Source organism: Lutra lutra, chromosome 4, assembly GCF_902655055.1.
Source record: "Lutra lutra chromosome 4, mLutLut1.2, whole genome shotgun sequence".
NCBI lineage: Eukaryota > Metazoa > Chordata > Mammalia > Carnivora > Mustelidae > Lutra > Lutra lutra.
Window position 1 is genome coordinate 99,670,776 of NC_062281.1, and position 27,157 is coordinate 99,697,932.

A 27,157-nucleotide genomic window follows, 5' to 3' on the forward strand; every position below is an offset into this window, starting at 1 on the left:
CCAAAGGTTGTTATAACCAGGGTTCTTCATCTAAATATTACCATTATAAAATTTGTAAGTGTTCTACAAAATTAAAATATTATTAATATTCTGTCACCATTTAAGCACTAACTTAAGTACTATGCCTTTACAATCTATTATTAAAATAATCAAAGGTGTTGCCTAACTTTTTGAAAAAAAAGTCCATGTACTTGCATATGTTATAATACACTCTAAAATTTAAGTATTTATTTCTATACAAAAAGTTTTTAATTTTATTTCTGTTCTCAGGTTTTGCAAATCGTTTTTCAAAACCCAAAGGACCAAGAAAACCACCACCAACTTGGAATATTTAACACAACTTTGGAATATAGGCTGCAAGTGCATCTGCAAATAAGAGTACTAAAATACTATTAGCTAAAATAAGGTTTCCATATTCATTTCAACAATGAAGATAATGTAATGTGTTAATAGCAATATTAGAAAAGAATATTCAAATAAGTGCCAGAAACTTTACATTTTCATCTCATATTGGGCTGGAAACTGGAAATAAATTTGTCACTTGAGCTTATGTAGAGAACACTGTATGAGACACAGTTTTCAAATGGACTTATTTTTCATTTTGGAAGTTATTTTTATTCTACTTTTCTACACAAATATAAGCCTCAAAATATTTTTTTTATAAACTTCAAAATGTTTTTAAGAATTGGATCTCAACTGAATGTTTATATTGCCAAATTACTACAGAAAGTGTTTCACAAAATCTGACCTGTGCTTGTGACAATGACTATTCCCTGGGAATTATTTTTGCCTAAATGGAGTACTCCTTGCACATCTTCCCAAAGGTGGAAAACTAGAGAACTAGAGTAATAAGAAGTTGTGCTTAAGAGAATAAAATATGTAAACAAAATCATTTCTGTATGTGGATATATCTACTAACAAGATGTTCAACTACATTTCTGATAAGTTTTAACCAGTGATTTAGTTACCAAGTCTAGAATAATCAGCAAAATAGCTATCCTTTGGTAGCATTTTTCATTTCGAAGGTCCTGCATAAATACATGCAACTTATATCCAACCAATCAGAGGTTTAAAAAATTTTCTCTATGAATGTGGGTCTGCCTTAGTTTTAGAAAATCTTGAGTTTTCAAATCTGTTTTTATGTAACAAATAAGTCAATGGGTAATTACTGTTACAGAGGATTCCCGAGTTCTCCTAATGACTTTAACTTAGAAGTCTCTTTTAGAAACATGAAATACTTAAAACAGCATTTGTTCTTCAAAACCTTTCGTTAGGAAGCCTAATGATAGGGCTAATTGGATGATATGTTAACCTATTTATTACAGTACAATGTACACAATAGGTGCTGAATAAACTTTGTTTTAAAAACCAGCTTTAGTGTTCATTTAGCTGAATACTTCTCCGGGCACTAGTGGTGTTCCTGAGTACTTCATTGTAATCAATTACTCCCAAAGATCCTCATCAAGGACCAAATATGTGAACAGAATCTTAGGTAAAATCTAAAATCTTGACGATGGAATTGTGAATGAATTTCCGGGCAGCAACCTTGGTGAACAGTGACGATTTTTGTAATGTTCTGTGGTAGACACACTTCTCAAATTCATGCAACCCTATACTTGCTACTTGGCGGGTGGGGTGGGAAGGAGAAACTTGTTTAAAAAAGCTTAAAAAGAAGGTTTTCCGTCTAGAATTTTTTCGTCACCGTGGGGATTGATTCGACATAAATAATGGCCGCTACCTCTCCAGGCTCGGAGGTGAGGTGCGGCGGCGCTCACCAGGCGTCCAGGCAGTTCTTGCACCTGCCTTGCCAGCCTGGAGCTGTAAGCATAGCAGTGCCCACGAAGAGGTTAAAACATGTCTTCAGGGGCGCCTGGGTGGCTCAGTGGATTAAAGCCTCTGCCTTCAGCTCAGGTCATGATCTCAGGGTCCTGGGATCGAGCCCCACATCGGGCTCTCTGCTCAGCAGGGAGCCTGCTTCCTCCTCTCTCTCTCTCTCTCTGCCTGCCTCTCTGCCTACTTGTGATTTCTCTCTGTCAAATAAATAAAATCTTAAAACAAAAAACATGTCTTCACTGCGGCCCCGTTCGATTCTAAACCCAAATCGCCCTCATTTTACGTATGATCAAGTTCCCCTTTCCTCTTCGGTACATCGCCATGTCCGAAGATAAAAGGCCGCAGATTCTTCTACCTCACAAAGGTTATGAGAGGACTACGAAATTTAAAAGTACCTATGGAGACCACCGACTCCGTATAAAATGACGAAGCTGCACACGGACACGATAATAGGAACGCGCCGGCCGACTCTGAAAACCACTAACATTGTTTCGGCCGTTAAGGCGGTTGGCGGCAATTCTCCGCCCAGCGGCGGTTGCGTCCCCGCCCAAAGCGTGACTCGGCGCACGCTCTCTTTCCGCTCCTCCACTCCCAGAGTTAGGGACGCGGCCGGGGCCTGAGGGAACTACCGCTCCCATGAGGCTCTGCGCCGCCCAGAGTGTTTTACAATAGAGCTTGCTCGGAGAGGCCTGCGGAGAAGCGCAGGGAACTGCCGCTTCCGGCATGTTCAGCTCCGGAGGAAGGACCGCCGAGAAGTGGAGGGCGGGGGAGAGACTCCAATGCCCAGCGGGCCGTGCGCGGGCTGCGCTTGCGCGATACGCGGACGGGGGGGCGGTCGGGCCATTTAAATGTGTGTTTGTGGGTGAAATGGCTGCGCAGGTCGGAGCAGTGCGCGTAGTACGGGCGGTGGCGGCGCAGGAGGAGCCGGACAAAGAAGGGAAGGAGAAACCTCATGCTGGGGTCTCGCCGCGGGGAGTGAAGCGGCAGCGCCGAGCGAGCAGTGGGGGGTCTCAGGAGAAGCGGGGGCGGCCGAACCAGGACCCCCCTCTCGCTCCCCCTCACCGGCGGCGTCGCAGCCGCCAACATCCCGGGCCGCTGCCGCCAACGAATGCAGCCCCAACCGTCCCAGGCCCTGTTGAGCCTCTGCTCCTGCCGCCTCCGCCGCCACCTTCGCTGGCACCCGCCGGGCCCGCTGTCGCTGCCCCGCTCCCGGCCCCAGGCACCTCGGCCCTCTTCACCTTCTCTCCCTTGACGGTGAGCGCGGCCGGGCCCAAGCATAAGGGCCACAAGGAGCGGCACAAGCACCATCACCACCGCGGCTCCGATGGTGACCCTAGCTCCTGCGTTCCTGGCGATCTCAAGCACAAGGACAAGCAGGAAAACGGCGAGAGGACCGGAGGGGTGCCTCTGACCAAGGCCCCCAAGAGAGGTGAGAGCAGGCGAACTGCCCCGAGCTTGGGCTTTAGGTCTCTCTCAGTTCTGATATCCCGCCCCTTTAGCACTGAAAGACGCCAAACCCCTACTTACCTCCTGCTGCTCTACTTCCTTAAGCCCACTGGGGTGGACTCTGGATTTCAAACCGTTGACACAGCCTGACCTACTTGAGGCTTCTCATTTCGAGGCCGAGCTGTCAGTTGCTAACCCCCTTACCAGGCTACCCCTCCCCGCCCCCGCCCTTCACCCCGAGCCTCTACCAACGTTTGTTTTCAAATTCGCCAGGGTTTCCGCGCCGCGCGGTCCTTGGCGTGGGATTAGTGGCTGGGGTATTAAAAAACTGTTTTTCTAAAGTAAAGACCTGTCGCTAAAATCCTTTCTTCTTGTTATCTTTGGTGGAAATCTTAACTGTTCACTCTCCCAGGCTCCAAAATATTCACGGGTATGCTGTGGGGCTTAATGAGTTTGAATTCTTACAGAGGTTACTCGACTCACAGGTTGCTTTAGCTTCTGCAAGGTAAAAATATCAAACGTAGTTCGTAGTGGTTGTTTTTTAATTTTTACGTTAAATCTTAATTCTGGGAAGAGGATTGGGGAAGGTTTTCTCTCCCTTTTGATCCTAGGAAATAGGACTAACTGTGACTGTGACGAGTGGGAAATGTGCAGTAAGTGAATAGTTAGAAGCAAGAATTCAAGTTGCAATTTATTCTTTCTGGCACACACACACACACACACACACACGGAATTTATTTGATTCCAGTAACCCCCACTAGAGTCAAAAATATTGAACCCAGAAAATATAGGACTACCCAGTTAAATGTGGGATCTAGAGAAATTAGATTTACCAAAATTGGTGTCTTCCTGTTCACAAGTACACGTAGCATTTATTTGTATTTTCTGTGGGGTGAGGGTAGGAATTTTGATCATACCGTGGATTTTTATATGATTTTACATAATATTTAGTTCTGTTTCCTCAGGAAGATTTTAAGATATAAGTATCTTAGTATTTCTTAGTATTGGGCCAGCTGGGTTATTACATGTTAATGAACAAAGCCTTTCAATCTAAAGTTTTGTGAGTCTTGGATTCCTTCCATATACTTGGTCTTGACTTAATCAATTTTTTTGTGGTGCCACTTCCAAATAGTGCAGTTTGTTGCAAATAATTGCTCAATAAATACTTATTGAATTGAGTGAAATCTTTCTTCCTTTGGTGGTATCCAGATGTTATTTGCAGGAATAAAACTTGTGCCAATCTGATAGGACTGCCAGTTTCCACCACCAGTATGCAGTGATCTTGCTGTCTTCTATTTCTCGTCTTCTCGTGTGTGTGTGTGTGTGTGTGTGTGTGTGTGTGTGTGTGTGTGTTTTAACCATATAGAGGTAGAGGGAATCTTAGAGATCAACTAATTCAGATTTATATTGTGGAAGAGGAAACCCAGGCCCAAAGTAGTGAAGAGACTTGTCTAATTAAGTCACAATTAGTACCGAGTACAAACTTTAAAAATTTTTTATTTTAATGAATAATCGGTATAATAAGGAGTAGAACCCAGATCCTTGAATCCCAGTTCAAGCATTGTCCCCCAGTGGCTTGTAGTTCCTTTCTTTTTTTCATAGTATTTTTTTCATGGTATTCAGTCACTTTTCCCCCTTCTTTGCTTACCCCTTCCCTGTGCCTTGGGATCAGAATGGCAGTAGCCAGCTCCATCAGAAACTTCTGACCTTCCCCCCTTTTTATGGTGGGATAGGGGCAGTTAAACATATAGTAAACAACAGTGTGCTTCTTCTCTGAGGATTGCACAGGCCCCGTGTTCTTTAAAAAACAAACAAAAACAAATCTTTAACTCATTGCTGTCTGACAGAACTTTCTCCAGTGATGGAAATGTTCTATATCTGTGCTGTCCAGTATGGTAGCATCAGTCATATGTGGCCCTTGAAATAAGTCTTGAAGACTTAAATGTGGCTGGTGTAACTGAGGAACTGAATTTTTAATTTTATTTAATTCTAGTTTCTTTTGGCTAGTAGCTACCATATACGACAACACAGCTTGAAACATTTGTAGTTTGCCAGTATGTGAAGAAGTGGGTTAAGATCCAGTAATTTCAACGTCTTACCTTTTTTTCTGTTAATTGAAATACAGTAACATATAATGTTATATTAGTTTCAGGTATACAACATAACAATTTGATATTTGTATGTATTGTAGAAGGATTACCATAATAAGTCTAGTTTTAAGCATTTTAAGTTTTGAGTGAGGGTCTGTTGCATTATGTATTCTGCAGGGAAAGGTCTCCCTGGCCTTATACATGGGGGAGAAACTGTATACTATAGCCTTCTACGTACATGACATAGACTGGTATTTTAAAACTTCTGAGACCCCTATAGAAAACAAACTGGCTTAACCTTGTTTAATCCAGGCTTTTGCACCCACTTTGATGGCTATCTTTACTTTTTTTCGCTGAACATCTTTATACTTGTTACAGTGGTGTGCAGGAGGTATACCTCTGGAGTCAATTTAAGTTTAACTTGTGGCTCTACTGCTTACTGTTTGATCATGGGCAAACTACTTTAACCACTTTCAACTTCAGTTTTCATGTCTGTATAATGAGATTGGCGTATTCATTTTATAATTTTATTATGTGGATTAAATGGGGCAGTATGTGGAAAGTAAAACAGTGGCTGATATTAGGCACTTTCAGAACTGCCTTTTGTTATTTTATCAAGCTTTGTCCTTGAAACAACTCTAACATTAATAAGGAGAATGGCTAGACCCTTGTTATTTACAGAGTTATGTCTTCCCTCCCTTATCCTAAGATTTTCAGAAAGTATTTTAACTTTTTATTTAGAGATAATTATGTATTCACAGGAAATTGCAAAAACAGTCCAGAGAAGTTTTTACCCTTCATTAGTTTTTCCCAGTGGTTACATCTTACATAACTATTGTATAATACCAACACCAGGAAATTGACATTGGTACAATGGTGTGTGTTTAATTCTGTGCCATTTTATCACCTGTAGATTAGTTTAACCACCACTGCAATCAAGATCCACAACTGTTCCATCACCACAAAGATGCCCTTGTGCTAATCCCTTGAAAGTCTTAGGTACCAACTATGTCTCCCCACCTTCCTTAACCTCTAGCAACCACCAATCTGTTCTACAACTCTATATCATTTTGAGAATGTTATAGATGGAATAGTACAGTATGTGATCTTTTGAGGCTTTTTTTTACTCAGCACGATAACCTTGAGATCCGGTCAAGTTGTATGTATCGAGAGCTCACTCCTTTTTCATTGCTGAGTAATATTCTGTGGTAGGGATATGCCACAGTTTAACCATTCACCTACTGAATGATGTTTTGGTTCTTCCCAGTTTGGTTGTTAGAATAAAGCTTCTTTGAACATTCATGTTCAGGTCTTTGTGTGGATGTAAATTTTCCTTTATCTCTTTGGGAATGCAATTGCTGGGTCATAAAAATGTATGTTTAGGTGTTATTATTATTTTTTTTAAAGTTATTACCAAACTATTTTCTAAAATGTCTACACAATTTTACATTCCCACCAGCAATGTATGAGATTTTCACTTTCTCCACATCCTTGCCAGTATCGGGTATTGTTAACTCTTTTTTTTATTTTATGTGTTCTGATAGATGTGTAGTAAGTATTACCTCTCATGGACTTAAGTTGCATTTCCCTAGTGGCTAGTGACATTTAACATCTTTATTTTGACCATCATTTGCTGGCCATATATCAATAAAATATCTCTTTTTTATGTCTTATGCCCCTTTTCTAATTGAATTGTTTGCCTTTTTTTTTTTTTTTAACAATTGAGTTTTGAGAATTCTTTGTATATTACAGATAAGGGTCCTTTGTCAGATATATTGTTTGCAAATATTTCCTCCCACTTTTGTTGCTTGTCTTTCTCTCCTCTTAATGTGATCTTTCACAGAGCAAAAGTTGTAAATTTTGTTGAGGTCTAATTTTTTCTTTCTTTTTTCTTTTATGGATCATGCTTTTGGTGTCAAATCTAAGGTCTCAAGGCTTAGATCCCAAAGATTTTCATGTATTTTTTTCCTTAAAGTATTGTAATGGTAACTTTTACATTTGAATCTCTGATTCATTTGAGTTCTTTGTGTAAGGTATGAGGTGTTCAGGTTGAGGTTCATGTTTCCAGTTTTTCCAGTGCCTTTGTTGAAAGACACTTCTTCCTCCATTGGATTACTTCTATATATTTGTAAAAAATCAGTTCCATTCCCTGTTTTTGTATGATGTGTCAGATAAGGATCTTTACATTTCAAATGGTTGAAGAAAACCTCATGACATATGAATATCGTAAGAAATTTAAATTTGGTGTCTAGAAATAAATTGGAACATCACTCCACTCATTCTAATGTATTGTCCTGTTAGTTTTCACACTAGAACAATAGAGTAGTTGAGATAGACCATGTGGGCTGCTAAGCTTACTACTATCTGGCTCTTTATAGAAAAAGTTTGCCAATCTCTGAGATCATTCTGCTGAAAGATAAGTTCCTTCCCACCAGCCCAACTGTACTCAGTCCAATTTCATGTATTAGTTAATCATAGATTTCAGATTCCAGGTGTTTGGAGTTGCTAAAAAATAGTTTAAACAACGATTTCTCATCTCTAAAATGGGAACTAAAGTGAGTTTTGAAGAGGTAAAGTGACATGCTTAAGATTTTCTAGTTAGTAGGTGATAGAACTGAATTTAGGACCCAATTTTTTTGACTTGTGGTCTACTTTGCTCTTAATTTTTCACTTAAGCATACTTGGATTTTTAACTAAATAGAGAGATACTAAAATATTTTTTTATTTCTTGTAAGTAACGGGCTTGAGTCTTAAACCTATAGTTAGCTGTGTATCTTGAAATCTTAATTTTTTCTCTCCCATTTTTGCTCGTAAAAAGCATAGAACATATTTTGTTCAAAAATTACTTTTAATTCTTGTTGAGTAAATTTAGTAATATTTTAAGATTTTGTAGAAAAAAGGAAAGGGAGAGTAGTCAATCACCCTAGCTCTTTTCTCTAGTGTCGTTAAGTAACAGTATATACTCTTGTATTCACTTGTGAATCAGTCTTCCTTTCTCACATTTTTTCATCTTTGACCAACTGTCTACTTTCTGTCACAGGTAGTATCCCCAAATAAGACAACTAATTGTAATTTTCTGTGATGTCAGAAAGCTATTGGCAGGAATTTAAAATCCAAATCCTATTTGGTGGTAGGAGTGAGGAATTATTTGGGATTATACAGAGAACTCAAACAAATCCTCTCATTTATCAGAGCAGCAACTTTAGGGACTGATACTTTTGTTAATTATGGGGGGAAGACTTTAGGGTATGAAATTTTTGCATAACATAAATACTATCTTTGTGATCATGCAGAGTTACCATGTAATGGGCATTCAGTAAAATATTTGTTGAATGAAGTAATGCTCTCTTTATTGGAGATGGGTCCTCCTCCTGCTTCTCAAGTCCATTAATTGTAACCAGGTAACTTCAGTTGATTATTTCAGAGGAGTGTTGCAGAGAGTTGATAGAGAAGGGCAAAATGGAAGAGTGTAGTATAATAGTATATGCGAAGAGTTTGAGTTTTGGAATCTGACAAGGTGAGCGTTTGAAACTTGGTTCTCATGTACTAGTTTTGTGGCCTACGATAAGTAACCTATCTTATTTCAAGCTGTTTTCATCTCTGTAAAATGGACTTACATATCTTCTTCACCGGTTTATTTGAGAATTAAAATGAGATAGCATATATGATACCTAGTAGACCCTTCTTGAATAATGATTTTCTTCCCTCTTTCAGAGATTTTTTTTCCTTTTTGTGGGATTCTCTTGTAGTATACTACATTGTATTCTAGGTCCAGTAATTTCTATCTCTAGTTTTGATATCTCAGAGTTATTGCCAGTATTTCAAGGAATGCATTAAATATTATTGTGAAAATGATAAAATGATAAAGATGGGGAGCACTTACTGTGTGTTCAGTACTGTGATGAGGCCCTTATATTTATTGTATTATTTAATCCTTACAAGAGCTCTGTGAGGTAGATACTAGAATTAACATCTTAAGATAAGAAAATAGAAGTTTAAAGAGATTAATGAGTGTTCCGGAGACCTTAAGCAGTAAGTTCTAGGGCAGGGACATTAAGCTAGGTCTCTCTAACTGTGAAGCACCTGGTGGTGTAGCACTCTCTACTGCCTCTACAATCCATCTATTTTGGGGTAATAGTAGTTAACATATATTGAGTATTTGTTATATTTTAGGACTATTTTAAGTGCTTTATGTGCTTTGTTTACTCTGCTCACTGATTTTATGAGGTACAGTTAATTCCCCCGTTTTACCAATGAGGAACAAGGTACAAAGAAATTAAGTTGCAAAAGGTAATCTTACAGGAGGAAGTACTAGGACAGGGATTCAAATTCAGCCAGCCATGCTTAAACGTGATATGGAGGAATGGGGGAGTAAAGTAAGGCAGTGTTATAAACATACAGTGAGCTTTTTAGTCATATTTTTATATGGAATGGGAAAGATACCCAGTAAGACTAAAAAATTTATTTTCAGAAAACAGCTTCAGCCCTTTTCTTTAATATGATTACAAAAATATAAAACATTGTACTTGCTTTGATATGGATCCACCATCCTTTTTAAGAATTGAGGATATTACATTTCTTTCAGTTCTAATTCAACTGTGAGAGAATGATGATAAGAATTTAAGTTTTGTGTTAGAAGAAGCTAATTTTTTTTGCATTAATGAGAACTTTCAGTAGTGATATAAATAAATGATGCTATTTGATAGTTGATTATATTAGCACATGTGAGGATTTTATTTTATTTTTATTTTGGTTTCAGGTGTAGAATTTAGTGATTCCTCACTACCATAGAACACCCAGGGCTCATCCTAACAAGTGCCTCCTTAATGCCCATCACCCATTTAGCCCAACCCTCAACCCTCAGTTTGTTCTCTGTCATTAAGTCTCATGGTTTGCTTCCCTCCCTCTCTTTTTTTCCTTTCCCGTGTGTTCATCTGTTTTGTTTCCTAAATTCCACACAAGTGAAATCATACGGTATGTCTTTCCCTGATTGATTTACTTCACTTAGCATAGTAGACTATAGCTGCATCCACATCACTGCAAATGGCAAGATTTCATTCTTTTTGATGGCTGAGTAATAATATTCCATGGTGTGTGTATGTGTGTGTGTTTGTCTACACACCACATTTTCTTTATCCATTCATGACTCAATCAATGGACACTTGGGCTCTTAGGAGGATTTAATTGATAGTGTCATGCATTAATTTAGATACAGTTAGAATGACTTTTTTTTTTTTTTTTTAAGACAGCAGTTTGTCTCTCAGTTAAATATATCTTCCTCTGTAGACTTACATACTTCTCTTTATGCTTGCTCTCACAGTTTGGTATGTGAGAGCTTTCCTTAATCACAGATGTGGTTTGGCTTTTTTTCTGTAAAAGAACTCATGTCAATAAAATTTAGCTTTTGCACTGTAGGGAAATACTCAAAATGTTACTTCCTGAGTATGTTCTCTGTGGGAAAGCTAAAACAGCCAATCAGGAATGGAAAGATTGTGAAAACTTTAGACAATTTTTTTTTTGAGATATAATTGATATATAACATTGTGTAAGGTATACAACATACTGATTTGATACATTTATATTGCAAAGACATTGACTTTTAATTAATGTTTTTGTTTATTTAAGATTTTATTTGAGAGAGAGAAAATGAGGGGGGAGAGGGGTAGAGGGAGAAACAGACTCCCTTCTGAGCAGGAAGCCCAACATGGACCCCATCCCAGGACCCTGAGATTAAACCTGAGCCGAAGGCAGATGCTTAACGACTGAGTCACCCAGGCGCCCTGATTAATGTTTTTAATTCAAGGCAAGGCAACGTTGATATTCTCATAGTGCAAGAAGGGCTAACTTACTGTAATGACCTGTAACAACTTTGAATATGTATGCCACTTTCAATTAGTTGTCATCATAATAATTCAAAGGTAAATTTTGTTTATTCATTGAAGTTCGTAAACTGGTATGACACAAAGTACTCTAAAATTACTCTATAAACAAAGGTGAGCTTTCTATATCAGCCTTAGGTAAGACTCAAAATTGGAAAAACAGGATTAGTGAGGAGATAGATTGACATTTATTTCATATTTTAAATTTCTATCATGTTGAAATATGAGATTACAATCAATTTAAAGTCCTTTTCATTTCCTTGTACCGTGGTTTTTCTGATGGGCCCGTGTTGGATGATTTGAGTGGTTCTCATATAAATGAGTGTGGAATAAAACCCACAGAGACTTGGCCATGTTAGAAATACCATTGGTAAGCCGATAGTAATATAGAAAATGTGTTACAATCAAGGCAGCTCCTTCTTGGTGTTAATTTCAGTGGCAGATCTAGGTCACTATTCATCTTCTGCATACCAAATACCTTCTCTGAAGCTTAAAATAACAGATCTATTCAGAGATAGTTTCTTTCTTTTTTTTTCCTGTGAAAATGCTAAAACATTTAGCAGAGGGTAATTAGATGACTTTTAAAATTGGTCTAACCTTTGTATTTAATGGCATTAACATTTAGTTGCTTGGGAGAATTGCCTAAATTACCAATTTTTAATATGGGAAAAGCATTTAATTTTATTTGGTAAGAAATAAATGACTGTTACTAAGTGTTTTAACAAAATCTCAAAGATTTAGTTGTATATAGAATAAAAGATGGAATGCTTTTTTCTCTTTCCAGTTTAAGCAATCCGATTACATGTATATTTTGCTATATGGTCTCAGTTTAATCACAAGTGATGTTTGCAAATGAAGGGTTTTCTTTTTGTTTAAAAATGGATATTAAACAGAATGGAAGTCATTTGGTATCTGTACACGTTAAAGTCTCTGACTTATACTTTTAAATATTTTCTTTAGAAATTTTTCATAACTTGGAATATTTAGTGATTTGAAATGATTTTGTATAGAGTACTGCACCTATTATATTTGCATATTATGCCACATAAATTATTTACTGTAAATTTTACTGAATTTGTTATTCCCAGGTGTAGTCATAGGATCAACTGTAGTGTCTTTCTTAACACTGAATTACTTGAATCATGTCAGAAATACTGTTGTTGGGTGGAAAAATTCAGTAAATACCACATTGAACTTGAAAGATTGTTCAGGATATACCTGATATTTAATCCTAAAGATTTCTTGCTAGATATATTTTTGAACTAGTAAATAAAAATGCTATTCTATTTTGGGTTTGTCAATACATGATAATCCCTTAAAAATTAAAAATAAATTTTTAATTATAAAAGTAGTATGTGTTTATTGTAGAAAATTAGAAAATACAGATAAGCAAAAAAGAAAACATCTGGTTATTTATAATCCTACCACCCTAGATAACTACCATTAACACTTTGATATGTATTTCTTCAGGTACTTTTCTGTGTAATACATATACAAAACATGTGTAGATCAGTTAGACTTTTTCCTCTCTTTAGGTCCTTTGCTTCTCCCTGGAATATTTTTCCCTAGAAAACATGCCTGGCTTGTCTTAATATTTAGGGCTCAGCCTTAAAGTTACCTCCCAAAGAGAGGTTTCCTCAGCATCTAGAGTAGCTTACTGATACTTTGTTTTTCTTGTTAAACTAGATCATAATATCCAGGAGAATGAGGATTATGACTGAGCATCATATCCCTAGTGCCCAGAAATGTCCCTGGTATTTAGTGGGTACTTAATAAATGTTTGAGTGCTTAATGTTACAAACATGGGATCATATTATATACACATTAGATGTGGAAAGAAAGGTAAGATATATATTTCTCACCTTAGCTTGCTTACAATCTAGAGGAAAGGTAAAAAATTAGATATGTGATAACATAGAATATTAAGTTTTGTGATAGGCCAGTACAGTGCTAAGGAAGCACAAGGTAGGAAAGCTATCCAAACTGGGTAGGAATGAATTGTTAGAGAATGCTTCCTGGAAGATTGGCAGTGTAAGCATTTTATAACCTTGTAATTCATTAGTACTTTTCATTTGTAATATAACTTGTAATGGCTGGGTGGTATTTTGTCAGTATGTAAGTACCAGAATGTAATCAACATCCTGTTACTTAGGATAGACATTTAAGGGGGAGTCCCTGAATTTAACTGTCATGGATATTTTTGTGTATCTTCAGTTATTTTCTGAGGTAATTTTTACTTGGGAGTGGAATTTCTAGGTCTGATAATTTAAAATATTTTCAAGGCTTTTGGTGGGTGCCAAATTGCCCTCTGTGGAATTTGTACCAATTGATACTTCCAACAACAGTATATGAGAAGGCCAAAAAAGAAAAATCATGCTAATTTGGTAGGCAAAATGGTGTCTTACAGCTTAATTTGCTATTGTTTGATTTAGCTGTACGCATTATAGCAAAATATGGTAAGCTTCGGTTTAGATTTTACAGTGGTTACTGAACAGCTATTACATACAGAATGGCAGAAATGGATTTACTTGGATATTTCTTCTACTTTTGATTGCAAGTTGTATTAAATTATATGCTTACATATTCATTGTCTACTTTTTAGCATAGTTTTCAGCCCCGAATATTACCGTATTTTAAGATTTTTGTCTCAGTCATTTTATAAACATGTAAGTTGTCATGGCAAATTCAGAGAAACTGAGAATAGACCATTTAATTTGAGGTCAAGTACCATAAGAAGTTTCTATGTTGACACTAGGCCTAGCAACTAACTTCTTTTTAATTATTGTGGCCAGAAACACCAGATGAAAATGGTAAAACCCAGAGAGCTGATGATTTTGTCTTGAAGAAAATAAAGAAGAAAAAGAAAAAGAAACACCGAGAAGATATGCGAGGAAGACGCCTTAAAATGTACAATAAGGAAGTACAAACCGTCTGTGCTGGCCTGACCCGCATCAGTAAGGAAATCCTCACCCAAGGACAAATAAATAGCACTTCAGGAGTTAATAAGGAGTCCTTCAGGTATCTGAAAGATGAACAGCTGTGCCGATTAAATTTGGGCATGCAAGAATATCGGGTACCCCAGGGAGTACAAACACCTTTTATGACTCACCAGGAACATTCTATTCGTAGAAATTTCTTAAAAACAGGTACTAAATTTAGCAACTTTATTCATGAGGAACACCAGTCCAATGGTGGTGCACTTGTCCTTCATGCTTACATGGATGAACTCTCATTTTTGTCTCCAATGGAGATGGAGAGATTTTCTGAGGAGTTTCTTGCTTTGACATTCAGTGAAAATGAGAAAAATGCTGCTTACTATGCTTTAGCAATAGTGCATGGAGCGGCTGCTTATCTCCCAGACTTCTTGGACTACTTTGCTTTTAATTTTCCCAACACTCCTGTGAAAATGGAGATTCTGGGCAAGAAAGATATTGAAACAACCACCATTTCAAATTTTCACACTCAGGTAAGATAAAATCATTGTTAAATTGTTAAGTAAATATAGTTTCTTGACAGTATTAACCTCATTCTGTTTCATTTGCACATACCAGCACACTTTTTGATAAAAACTCATGGTAAACGTGATTCAAATTGTTAGTTTATTGCTCTAGTTGAAAAATCTTAATTGCTGCAGTTCTTTGGGATGTAACTTGTTACTTGCTTGGTCTAAGAAATGCTTTATACATGTTAGATATCATTACAAGTCTTTATGGAAAACCAGCTTGAAAACTAATCCAGTCTTTCAGAAATCAGGTACTATTAGTATAGAAGATGTGACTTAGATTTGGTTGCGTCAAGGTAACTTTAGTTAAGACTGACTTTTGTCATAATAAAAACATGAGGGCATTGGCCTGTTTATTTGCCAGGACTTTGCTGTTTTTGTTTCTTACAGTAACTTGTTGGCAGTCTATCCCAGAAACATACCCCATTTACGTGACTTGGAAGTGTCACTAGGAAGACCGCCGTAGCCTCTGCTCCTTCTGCCTATGCACTGTTGTAGGTGAAGACCTTTTCTAAAGCCTTGCTTGGGCAGCTAGGCTTAAGTCAGCAGGGAAATCTCTCCTTCCTAACCAGTGGTTTTTAACCAGGCATTTTTTTTAATGAGTTACTTTAGGGCACAGAAAGAAGTTAGTAACATATCCTAGCCACTTCCTTGCTTCCTTTTCTTACAAGGATAATAAACATGAATGGTCAGCTGTAACTTGATATCACAGATATAAATTCAAAACAAGTTTAGTGGAGAATATTTTACTTTTTAGAGATATATGATTATAATAACCTGTTTTTTCAGGTTATCTAATAATTTGCTGCCATTCTTTTCCTAAGATTTTTTTTTAGGTATATAGACTGTTGCATAATAAGACTCTCAGCTGCCTGCATTATAGTGGTTTCAGGCCACGTGGATTTATTTGCAACCTCCTCTAACTTGAATCTTTTTAATGATTCTTACCATCCTTGCCTCCAGTGAGGGGAGTATCCAGTTTAGATTTATGAGCTTCAGAATTTCTCTAATTGAAGTTCTCTCTGCAGTAGAGAGAGCAGGAGCAGCCAATCTGGAGAGGTCGCAAGATGGGGCTGCCCAAGATGTTGGAACACGATGTGCAATAAAGGGCTTCGTCTTGGATTTTGGCCTTGTTACCACAATCAGGTACCGAAGTGCTGACTTTGTAGTAGATTTTCTTTTTTCTTTTATTTTTTTTTTTTTAAAGGAGTTTTGCCCTTTGAAGGTTAAGAATCCTATTTTTATAAATATCGCAGAGAAGGGGCTGAAAACAGTCTTCCTGATATAGGCCATAATCCCTCTAAGTCCCTATTTAACAAAGAAGGGTATCGCTGAGAGCAGAATTAACGTGCTTCATCACTTTTTTAGTTGCAAAAATGCAGCAAATTTTCTCTTCTGATTGATAGGCCAACAAGCATATTTGAGAAATAAGCCAGAAATATGGGTGAAAAAAGTCTTGGTTTTGTTGTGGTGACTTTTTAACTTTCATGTCAGTTAGTCTATAATTGATCAAGCTCATTTGTCAATAGTACCCAATCTAAACAGCTAGTAAAAGAAGGTATCTTTAAATATTCCCTGCTGATTTTTGTCCTCCAAATAATTTTTTTTTAAATGGAGCTGAAATTTAAATGACTGTACCAACAACTTACCTTGTGATTTACTTTGAGATTTATAAAAAAAAACCTCTTCTTAAGAACATAGGAGATCATTATTAAATTAGATAGCTTTAAGCCTTCAACCAGATAAGAATATTGAGGACTAATGACTAAGTCCTGTGCTGTGGTAATCCTGGAACTTAATATTTTATTTATGAATTTTCAGTTGTTGGAGAAGTATGGGGTGGGTATGGAGGTCAAAGTAGTCCATGAAACTTTAAAGTTGCACCTGTCAAATATTTGGCAGATGTTAGTGTGGAAGCTAACACAGTAGTTGACATTGAGATAGCAGTTCATGGTTTATAGAAATAGTTCCACATTTGTAACTGAATGTTTGAAACAACCTATGGTGTAGGTAAGCAGTTTTATCTCTGTTTTCCTTGAAGAAACTCTGAAACTTGGAGATGTTCATTGTTATCCAAGGTCATGTAGCTAGTAAGTAGAAGTCAGGGTGCTAACCTAGGCCACCTAAACAATATGCCTATCATTTTGGAAGAGACAAATGCTTTTATTTGCCTAACACTGTCGTTGGTGAAATTAAAATAATCTTAAACACAATATGAGAAGGCTATTAATTTTTAGCAAATACCTTTATGTTGTTGGGAATTAAGTGAATTCCTTAAATATTTTGGACTTCGTTGTTTAATGAAGTCTTTTGAAGTTCTGTTAAGCCTATAAATAAACTGAAGAAACTTTTTTTTTTTTAAGATTTTTATTTATTTGACAGAGAGAGACAGTGGGAACAGGAACACAAGCAGGAGGAGTGGGAGAGGGAGAAGCTGGCTTCCCACCAAGCAGGGAGCCTGATGGTGGGGCTTGATCCCGGTATGCTGAGCCAAAGGTTGACATTTAACAACTGAGCCCCCCAGCTGCCCCAAACTGAAGAAACTTGTTAGACAGTTTTTTTTTTTTTTTTTAAAGATTTTATTTATTTATTTGACAGAGATTACAAGTAGGCAGAGAGGCAGGCAGAGAGAGAGAGAGAGAGAGAGAGAGAGGAAGCAGGCTCCCTGCTGAGCAGAGAGCCCGATGTGGGGCTCGATCCCAGGACCCTGGGATCATGACCTGAGCCGAAGGCAGAGGCTTTAACCCGCTGAGCCACCCAGGCGCCCCTGTTAGACAGTTTTTGAAAGTTATTTACAGTTTAAATATGTAGCCATAATAATCATTCATGACTGTTATTTCAAGATAGTTTATTTAGTGAACAGTTATTTTTCATTTATTTATTTATTTAAAGATTTTATTTATTCATTTGACAGAGATCACAAGTAGGCAGAGGCAGGCAGAGAGAGAGGGGGAAGCAGACTCCCTGCCGAGCAGAGAGCCCAACGCAGGGCTCGATCCCAGGACCCTGAGACCACGACCTGAACTAAAGGCAGAGGCCCAACCCACCGAGCCACCCAGGCGCCCCTTTTATTTATTTTTTAAAGATTTATTTATTTGAGAGAAAGAGAGTTAATGAGCATGCACCAGGGAGGGGCAGAGGAAGAGGGAAAGAGAGTCCAAAGCAGACTCTGCAGAGCCCCATGCAGGGCCTCATCCCAGGACCCTGAGATCACGACCTGAGCTATAACCAAGAGCTAGACGCTTAAGTGACTGTGCCGCCTGGTGCCCCTCAGCAAACCATGTACTGGACGTTTTGTTCTAAAAGGACTAATTGATGAGCTCAGTTTGGTGGAGGAGATGAATAGGGCAGCAATTATAATACAATTTGCCTAAGTATTATGCATAGGGAAAACCTTGTAATAGAGGGAGCACAGTTTGCGGTGTTACCTAACAGACTTGAGGTGATTAAAAAGGGCAGTTTAAAGCATGTGATGCTTGAGTAGAGTCTTAAAAGGAGATTAGTTCTTAGCTAAATAAGGGCATTTTAAGTAAAGGATAAAACAGCCTATGCAAACAACAGAGGCCTTAGAGAATGTGGTGCTTCTAGGGAGCCGCAGCTAGCAAGAGTACATGTTGACTATTGAGGGAGTTAAGTCGAGACGAAAAGATCAGGATTGTGAAGAGCTTCATATGATGTGCCAAAGAAAGTTAGTACTTTTTCCTAAAGGTAATGGGGAAGCCATTGATGAATTTTAATAGGGGAGTACTATCAAGTTATGTTTGCCAAGTTTACAAAGGAATGTGAAGGCTGGGATTGAGGACAAAAATGAGATTGGGGGCAAGAAGACTGTTACATTACTATGGTAACCAAGTCAGAAATGATCTGTGTCAAAAACTGATGCTGACACTAGAGAGGAAGGGATGAAGTTTGAGAAATAATTAGAAGATGGGATTAATTGCAGTTGGTGAGGGAGAAGGATAGAGTCTTAAAATATGGTTTGGGCAAATGGGCAGATGGTGGTGCTGGTCACAAAGTTAACACAGGGTTGAAAAAGCTGGTTTCTAGGGATGAAAGGCATTGATGAAGAGTTCAGTTTGAGATATGTTGTGTTGGAGAGTACCTGTGAAGACTGAAGGCTAGAAACATCTCTTAGGTAGTTGAAAATACAGATCTAAGCCTGGAGGACATGCGTAGGCTGGAAATGCAGCAGTTAGATCCATTAGCATATAGGTGATGCAGGCACAGCATTAGAGTGGTAAAGAGGTGAAGCTAAGAATGGAATCCTGTGATGTTCCCACATGTAAGTATGAGGAAAAGAGAAAGAAAGAGATCAAAAAGAAAGAGGTAGAAGGATGATTAGGATACGCATTTTCTAGGTTTTCAGAATGATGGAGTAATTAAGTATCACGTTTCAGGAGAGATCAAGTAAGATAAGGACGGGAAAATGTGAAGTTGCTCAATTAGGAATTTAATTGGAAAACAGTGCTTATCAAGACCAGTGCTTTGCAAACCATGGCTAAATATTGTCATTTATGGGGCTTTTTTAGAAGCTTACCACTTTTTCTGTGTATGAACTTGGCATTCAGACCCCTGCCGGCGTCTTCTGAATCAGAATCTGCATTTTAACAAGATTTGCAGGTGATTCATATGCACAGTAAGGTTTGGGAAGCACTACTTTAGAACTTAATCTGCACTAGTCAAAGGAAGTAAATTGTAGGTTTGTTTTGTGCAAGAATAATTATATCTTCTATTTTATATTTTTAAATTGTAGTTTCAAAGCTAGGATGCACATAAAAGTGTTTTTTTTTTCTTTTTGCATTCTATAAAACTCAAATATTCTAACACCAAAGAAGGTGTTAAGTTCATGATAAATATCAGTTGAAGCACCAAGCTCATCCTCAAATTTGATTACTTTCAGCAGTTGATACAGGGTAACTTTGTAAAGTTGGGTTTCTTTCTTTCTTTCTTTCTTTTTTTAAAGATTTTATTTATTTGGCAAACAGAGATTACAAGTAGGCAGAGAGGCAGGTAGAGAGAAAGAGGGGGAAACAGGCTCCCTGCTAGGCAAAGAGCCCAATGTGGGGCTCGATCCCAGGACCCTGGGATCATGACCTGAGCAGAAGGCAGAGGCTTTAACCCACTGAGTCACCCAGGTGCCGCTAAAGTTGGGTTTCTAATCTAAAGAACTACATATATATTGACACATACATATGTATGGTATTTTTATAATTTTGTAGGATTATTCAGATCTAATTAAGTTTTAAATAACCATTGGCTAAATAACAGTTTTGACCAAGAAGTTTAAGTGTTTGTGGAATCTTTGGGTTGATTAATGAAGTAAAAAATTAGTGTCCACTTAGAAATATATTTCTCCCTAATATGTTTATATATATAAGTATAATTTATTACTTTTTTGCTTAGGTGCTATGTCTAGTTATTATAATAGTCTTCCATCTTATGGACTAACAGGATTTTAGAGTAGATGGGGGCCTTTCCAAGCCTTCATTTTATAGATAAGGAAGGTCACATTTTGGTTATGACCTTCCCAAGGTTAAATAGTGGCAGATCTTCAAAGAGAAATTGTTTTTTTCTTCTGTCTCTGAGTGGAATTAAATCCTATAAGTGAGGTTAGCAAGTTTTAATGTGTATATAAATGCAGATTTTGATTTTACAGGTCTGGGTTGGGGCTTTATAGTCTGCATTTCTGATGAGTTTCCAGGTGGTGCTGATACTCCTGGTCATGAGCCATCAATGGCTGTAGACTGTAAATTCTGTATAGGAATTGCAAGTCAAAGCAACAAGAAGAAACACTAAAACACTAAAAAAATGAAATTAAATTATTAGTTGTTTTAAATATTGCCATCTGAGATTATTTTCACCTTAGAGCAACTAGGTAATTGAAGGGTGTATATGGAAAAGTAGGATGTGTGTATGTATGTGCTGGGGAGAGAGGCAGTTGATTAAAAAGCCTGCCTACCATAGTAAGATTTGTTTTCTTTATCTGGCAAATGTGCATATTTTAAGTTCTGCTTTAAAAAAAAATTCTGTATATATACAGTGTTGAAGTCTTTTTTACTGAGGCTCGTAGATCTTTAACTTTATTTAGGTGGTGGTAGAAATTCTTATAAATATTACTTTTATTACAATAAAATGGTAATGTCTTCTGCTCCAGAGAAAATCAGCAAGTGTTACTTCTTCATTGTGTGTTGTGACAAGCCCTAAAATGGGTTTATTAGGTGCTCCTCATCTTTGATCAATAAAATCAACATTTTATGGTGATTGGGTAGTACTGATTAGGAGAGCTGAACTAGAAGAATGCTTTGTAGCTGTTAAATAACTGAGAAACTATCTGTGAACTACACATCAATATGTTATATAAAAGGAGAAATAAATGCTTTAAGTCGCTGGCTTTATAAAATAAACCAGGATAGGGATGGTAGGTTTGGATCTTTTTTTCCCTCTCATTCTAAGTACATCTTATAATAAACTCATTTGAATCATACTGCTTTTTCACTGTATGTTTTAAAGTGGGAATGCCTTTCTATTCACAGATCACAAGGTTAGGAAGATTGCTGGCTAGCTTTTTTCTTTCTGTTTTTTAAACAATCAATTTGAATAAGCTTCTTCCTAAAATATGAGTTGTGTAGAATAATTACCCCTGGACTCAATTGTGTGTGTGTGTGTGTGTGTGTGTGTGTGGTGGGGGGCATGTCCATATAGTGTATCTCTAGCTTGGTGTTCTTCTAAGTGTTGTTTTTCTGTGTTTGTGTGTGTGTTTGTGTGTTTAAGAATTTCTTTTTTAGATTAGTTTTAGGTTCATGGCAAGATTGAGGAGAAGGTACAGAGATTTCCTGTATACTGTCTGACCTCCATCTGTGTACAGCCTTCCTCATTATCAACATCCACCCCCCATCTATGGTACATTTATTACAAGTGATGAACCTATGTTGATTCATCAGTCACCCAAAGTCCGTACTTCACATAGTTCACTCTTGGTGGTGTACTTCTGTGGGTTTGGACTAAGGTATAATGACATGTACCCATTTTTATGGTAGTACACAGAATATTTTCTCATCTTAAAAATTCTCTGTGCTCTGCCTCTTGATCCTTTTCCTTCCTCTCCCAAACCCTGGCAAACTCTGTGATCTTTTTACTGTCTCCATAGTTTTGCCTTTTCCAGAATGTAAAAGAGTTAGAATCAAATAGTATGTAGCCTTTTCAGATTGGCTACTTTGACTTAATAATATCTATTTAAGGCCCTTCCATGTCGTTTCATGGATTGATAGCTCTTTCTTTCTTTTTTTTTTTTTAAATAATATGCTGTTGTCTGGATATACTACTGTTATCCATTTACCTACTGAAGGACATCTTAGTTGTTTCCAAGTTTTGGCAGTTATGAATAAAACTGCTGTCTTCCAAGTTTTTAACTGACTTATGACTGTCCTTTTTAAAAAAGTACTGAAAAGTAAAATGTATTTGGAGCACAGTTAAACTTCCTTCACAATTGGTGCAGGATAACTGTGAAGGCAATTGATACACGATGACTGTGAAGTTGTTTCTTTTTTTTCTTTTTGAAGATTTTATTTGGGGGGGGGGTGCATGCACTCATACGAGTGGGGGAGGGGCAGAGGGGGAGAATCCCAAGTGACTCCCTGCTGAATGTGGAGTCCCGTGGGGCTCAATGCCAGGACCCAGACAGAGATCATGACCCAAGCCTAAGCCAAGAGTTGGGTGCTTAACTGACTAAGCCACCCAGGTGCCCCATGAAGTTACTTCTAATTTTAAAAGATTATATATTAACAGAACAGTGTGTATTTTCAAATGTAATTGCTTGAACTTTTATAGCTATAAATTATAAGAATTTTTTTTAAATGCATGCAAAGTTAACTACTATTTTCTTATAGGCATTTTCTCTCTTGATTCTACAGTCCTTCTCCCCTCCCCGTTTTTGCCTTCTGATTTTACTAATGTTGGAGTTTTCTCTGGCGTTTTGTCTTTTGCTTCCATGCAGCCTTACTTTTTTCTGTTCCTTAGTCTCTACTTACTTCCCTCCAGTCCTCTTAATACTCCTCTACTCAACTTGTTCTTTGCTTTCAAGTGTCATTTCCAGGCCAGAGATTTTCAGATTTGCCAGATCCTAAGAATGATCTGGGGTTGCTGGTTGGATCCAAATACATATTTGGAATCTCAGGTTCCTCTACTGGAAATTGTGACTAGGTCTGGAGTGAGGCCTCAGATAAATACCTCAAGTGATTCAAATCCCGTGAGCAGGCAAATTTAAGAAACTTTGAAAATATATACCATCTAGCATTACTGTGTTTTCCTTCATTTGACCTGTAGATCATCCTTTTAGAATTTCATAGAAATCATTAACTAATGGGCTCTTAGAGATAACCTGGTCTAACCTCTACGTAGCACAAATGTTTTAGAAAATCACTTGTGGGTTCAAGAGCTTGTCTGTTCTTAAGGTTTCATAAGGTTGCCAGTGGACCCTCAACATTGTGTGGGAAGCTTGCTGCTTATCTTTGGTCAAAAGCTTGTTTGTTCTTCATGAAGACTATTCAGACTCTATCTGTATACATCTTTTCTGTATTCCTGCCTATTAAAATAGAAAAGAAATCCCACCTCCTCCTCAAAAGCTAATTTTTCACCTGCGTTCTGGATTCTGCTCCCTACTTTTCTTAGGACTGTCACAAAATATGCTTAACAAAATTACGGTTTTACTATTTTTAGGTTATATAATTCATTGGCATTAAGTGCATTCACAGTGTTACATACAACCATCACCATTATCCTTTTCCACAACTTTTTCATCATCTGAAACAAACTGCACCCATTTGCTTAGGATCTTTATGCACCCCCACCCCTGTAATTTTTCCCTCTCCATTCCCATTAAAAAGTACAAATTATAGTAAGTGAATGCTTTGTTTCCTTCATTTATAATAAAATACTAAGCTTTTTTTCTTCACAGAAGTAAATCTTTCTTCTGAATTTGTGGTTTATTATTTTTGTGCACCTTCTAATATTTTGCTATGCATGTATGAACATACAGACTATATAAAACTATTTTGTGTGATTTAACACTTTATAAATAGTATTTTCTATGTATCATTCTACAGATTGCTTCACTTCAGCATTGCTGTAGAGAATTGTGTTGATACACGTAACTCTAGTTCATTCATTTTAACTATTTTTGGCATTTTGTTGTGTGATTTTATCACTGTTCTCCTGTTCTTGTACATTAAGATTGTTTATAGTTTTGTAATATTACATTATTATAATAGGGATATATGTAGAGCTATCCCCTATACATCCCATGTATCCTATACATGTTTACGCTAGAATTTCTGTTTGCCTTTTTCTCATGTCCTGGGGTTCCATGACTATTCTGTTGACTGAATTCAGTGATTCAAATGAGATTTCATGTGTTTAAAGTCTTTATCCTACATTTTTTGGGTAGTTCAGATAGGTGTGGCATTCTTGGTTGGAGATCATGTTTTTGAGATTTATGAAGGCATTTTCTTGAGATTTATGAAGGCAAAGTGTTTTTATTTAAGCTCCTTGTATTGCTATTGAGAATTCCAGTATCATAATTATTCCTGATGTTTGTAGGTTTTTTTTTTTTTTATTTCTTTGGAAACTTATTTTAAAACCTCTTTACTATAGAATTTCAGAATACTGAGGATAATGTATGTTGAGTTTTTTTAAATTGGGTTTTGTTTTTTAATTTATTATGAAATATTTCAGACATACATAGAGGTATAGAGTACTAAACACCTATGTTCTAACCACTTCGCCCAAGAAATAAAATGTTACCAATACAACTGAAGACCACCTCCAACCCACTTGATTTTCTCAGGTTTCATTGGTCTGAATTGTTTCATATTCATTCTGATAGATATTTAGGCCTTCTTAATACAGAAATGCATATCCTTTTGTTTGGGTAAGTTTTCTTGTTTTTAAATTTTTTTTTATTTTTAAAATTTAAAAAGAAATTTTTAAATTATTTATTTATTTATTTATTATTTCTTTGTTAATGTCCTTACTTTAGTGTTCACTGTTCTTTTTCCCTGAAACTTTTTTATTAGGATATTAGACTTCCTGACTGAATCTCAAAATTTTTCCTATCACTCCTTTTATTTTTCTTTGTCTTTTTATTATGCTTTCTGGGGAGATTTAACTATCTTCATTTCCTTCTGTTGATTTATTTCAACTGTAATGTTTTGAATTTAAGTTCTTGTTCTTTTTTTTAATTTAAATAACTTACTGTTTCATGCATGCAATCTCATCTTTCATCTCTTTGATGGTATTAATAATTGTTTTGAAATTTTCTTGTAATTTGTTTCATCACGTTCCTTTTTGTTTTAATCTTGTTTATGTATTTTCTTCAGATGTCTGGTGATCTGTTTATATTGAGCTAAATGTTAATACAAAAGTGATTAGCAACTGTGGACACATAGGTGGACACATAGGTGGGATTGGCCATTTGATAGCTGGGTAGGGAATCTGGCCAAATCATTGTAAGAAAAGCTCCAAATATTAACATTTAGAGATCTTTTTTCTGGGGCTCTTAATTTCTACATTTAAAACTCTACCACATTTTTCCAGGGAATAGAGTAAGTTATATCTCTGTTTGCTAGAATTCTTGGAGTTGAACTGTGGAAGTAGGTAGGTGTTTAATATATGGAATTTTACTTAATTGTCTGTTGTCAGTATAATGGTCTTTCATATTTGTGCCTGGTATCTATCTTTGTTTTCCATATCTCTTTGGTTCACTTTCTCTACAAGATAGGGTAAGAGTGTGGGCTGGGGTAGGGAGTGGGGAACATAAGCAGAGGGATCTAACTAATTCTTATATACATTTTTAACCCATCTTCTTCGTTTTTAGTTCTATGCTTTGTTTCCCGCCTTCTGCTTAGCTTTTCCATGATTCTGTATCACAAACTGACTTTTGGTTATCTTCTACATGGTACTCAGTATTCAAAGTTCTCAATTGGCTAATTCCCCTGTATACTTTTCCCCTCGTAAAAAATGGTTTGCTAACTTGTATATGTCATTTTTTTACTTCTGTTCTCTTTGATCTTCTGGGATTCATAGCCTTTCTGTTTTACTCTCACTTGAGTGGGTTTTGATAAGGAAGAGACATAAATCTTTTGTTCTGTTTGCCATGTTTAAATGGCCATTCTCTTCACCTTTTCACCTTTACCAGATTCTTCCCATTAACGTTAAGATGTCACACAAAAGAAGACTTAGGTGGAAATACATATTTTTGGATTAAGGAGAACTGACATCCAAATGATAAAAAAGAAAAGCAGTGGTGGAGGAGTGCCCTGTCAGATACCAGTACATTCTAAAGATTTAGTGATTAAATAAGTGTATAAGAGTTTTTCAACATTATTCAGTGAAACAGAAAAGTAAGTCTAGAAACAGGCCCAAATACATACAGGCAGTTGATACATAAAAATGATAGTACCTTGGTTGGGTTATGGACATTGGGAGGGTATGTGATATGGTGAGTGCTGTGAAGTCTGTAAGCCTGACAATTCACAAACCTCTGCCCCCAGGGCAAATAATATATTATATGTTAATAAAAATAATAAATAAAATGATAGTACCTCAAATCATTGATGGCAGAGAGATGATAGTGTTGGGACATCAGGGTATTTATGTAGAATTCATCTTAGTATCCATATCCCTGGATACCAAGATAAATTCCGAATGAGATCAAAGATTTAAATGTGGAAAATGGAGACATTAATGTAATAGAAGAAAACATGGAAGAATTCTTTCATAACTTAGTAGTTCAAAAGGTCTTTTTTTTTTTTTTTTTAAGATTTTATTTATTTGACAGAGAGCCCAAGTAGGCAGAGAGGCAGATAGAGAGAGAGAGGGGAAAGCAGGCTCCCTGTTGAGCAGAGAGCCGGACGTGGGGCTCAATCCCAGGACCCGGGGATCATGACCTGAGCCGAATGCAGAGGCTTTAACCCACTGAGCCACCCAGGCGCCCCTCAAAAGGTCTTTTTGACTATGACCAAAACAAAATAAAAATCTCTGTCAACGTAGTCAAAAGGCAACTTGTGAAAAATTGTATACAATTCATACAGAGGATTAACCTTCCTAAATTATTAAGGGTTCTAGAAGTAGATAAGAGAAATCAATACTAGTAGCCCAATTTAAATATAAGGGGCATCTTGAATAGATAGTTCATAGAAGAAGAAATACAAAAGGCCCTTTAATTCTCTTATTTGAAAAGATACACAGCTTCACTCCTAAGAAAGTAAATGAAAACTACTAAGATGGTAGTTTTTGCTTACCAAATTAGTAAAAATCCAAAAGTTTGATAATAGTCAATTAGGCTGTGGGGCAACATATACTTTCTTATAGTGCTAGGGGGATTGAAAGTTTATAGAGCCCTATTGAGGGTT

At 36.8% G+C, this 27,157-nt stretch overlaps 2 protein-coding genes across 8 annotated transcripts in view; both read left to right on the forward strand.

Moving 5' to 3' along the window:
• The window catches only part of PTPN22 (protein tyrosine phosphatase non-receptor type 22), a 60,582-nt gene extending 59,214 nt beyond the window's left edge, over positions 1-1,368 (forward strand). For all 7 annotated transcript variants that reach the window (XM_047724537.1, XM_047724540.1, XM_047724539.1 and 4 more), the window contains one exon: positions 271-1,368. In XM_047724537.1, coding sequence (XP_047580493.1) covers positions 271-335 — 65 coding nt within the window. In that variant the 3' untranslated portion in view covers positions 336-1,368. The remainder of the gene's footprint in view (positions 1-270) is intronic.
• Positions 1,369-2,449: 1,081 nt separating this feature from the next.
• The window catches only part of RSBN1 (round spermatid basic protein 1), a 46,578-nt gene continuing 21,870 nt past the window's right edge, over positions 2,450-27,157 (forward strand). The window contains exons 1-2 of the mRNA XM_047724545.1: positions 2,450-3,262; positions 14,041-14,714. Coding sequence (XP_047580501.1) covers positions 2,557-3,262; positions 14,041-14,714 — 1,380 coding nt within the window. The 5' untranslated portion in view covers positions 2,450-2,556. The remainder of the gene's footprint in view (positions 3,263-14,040; positions 14,715-27,157) is intronic.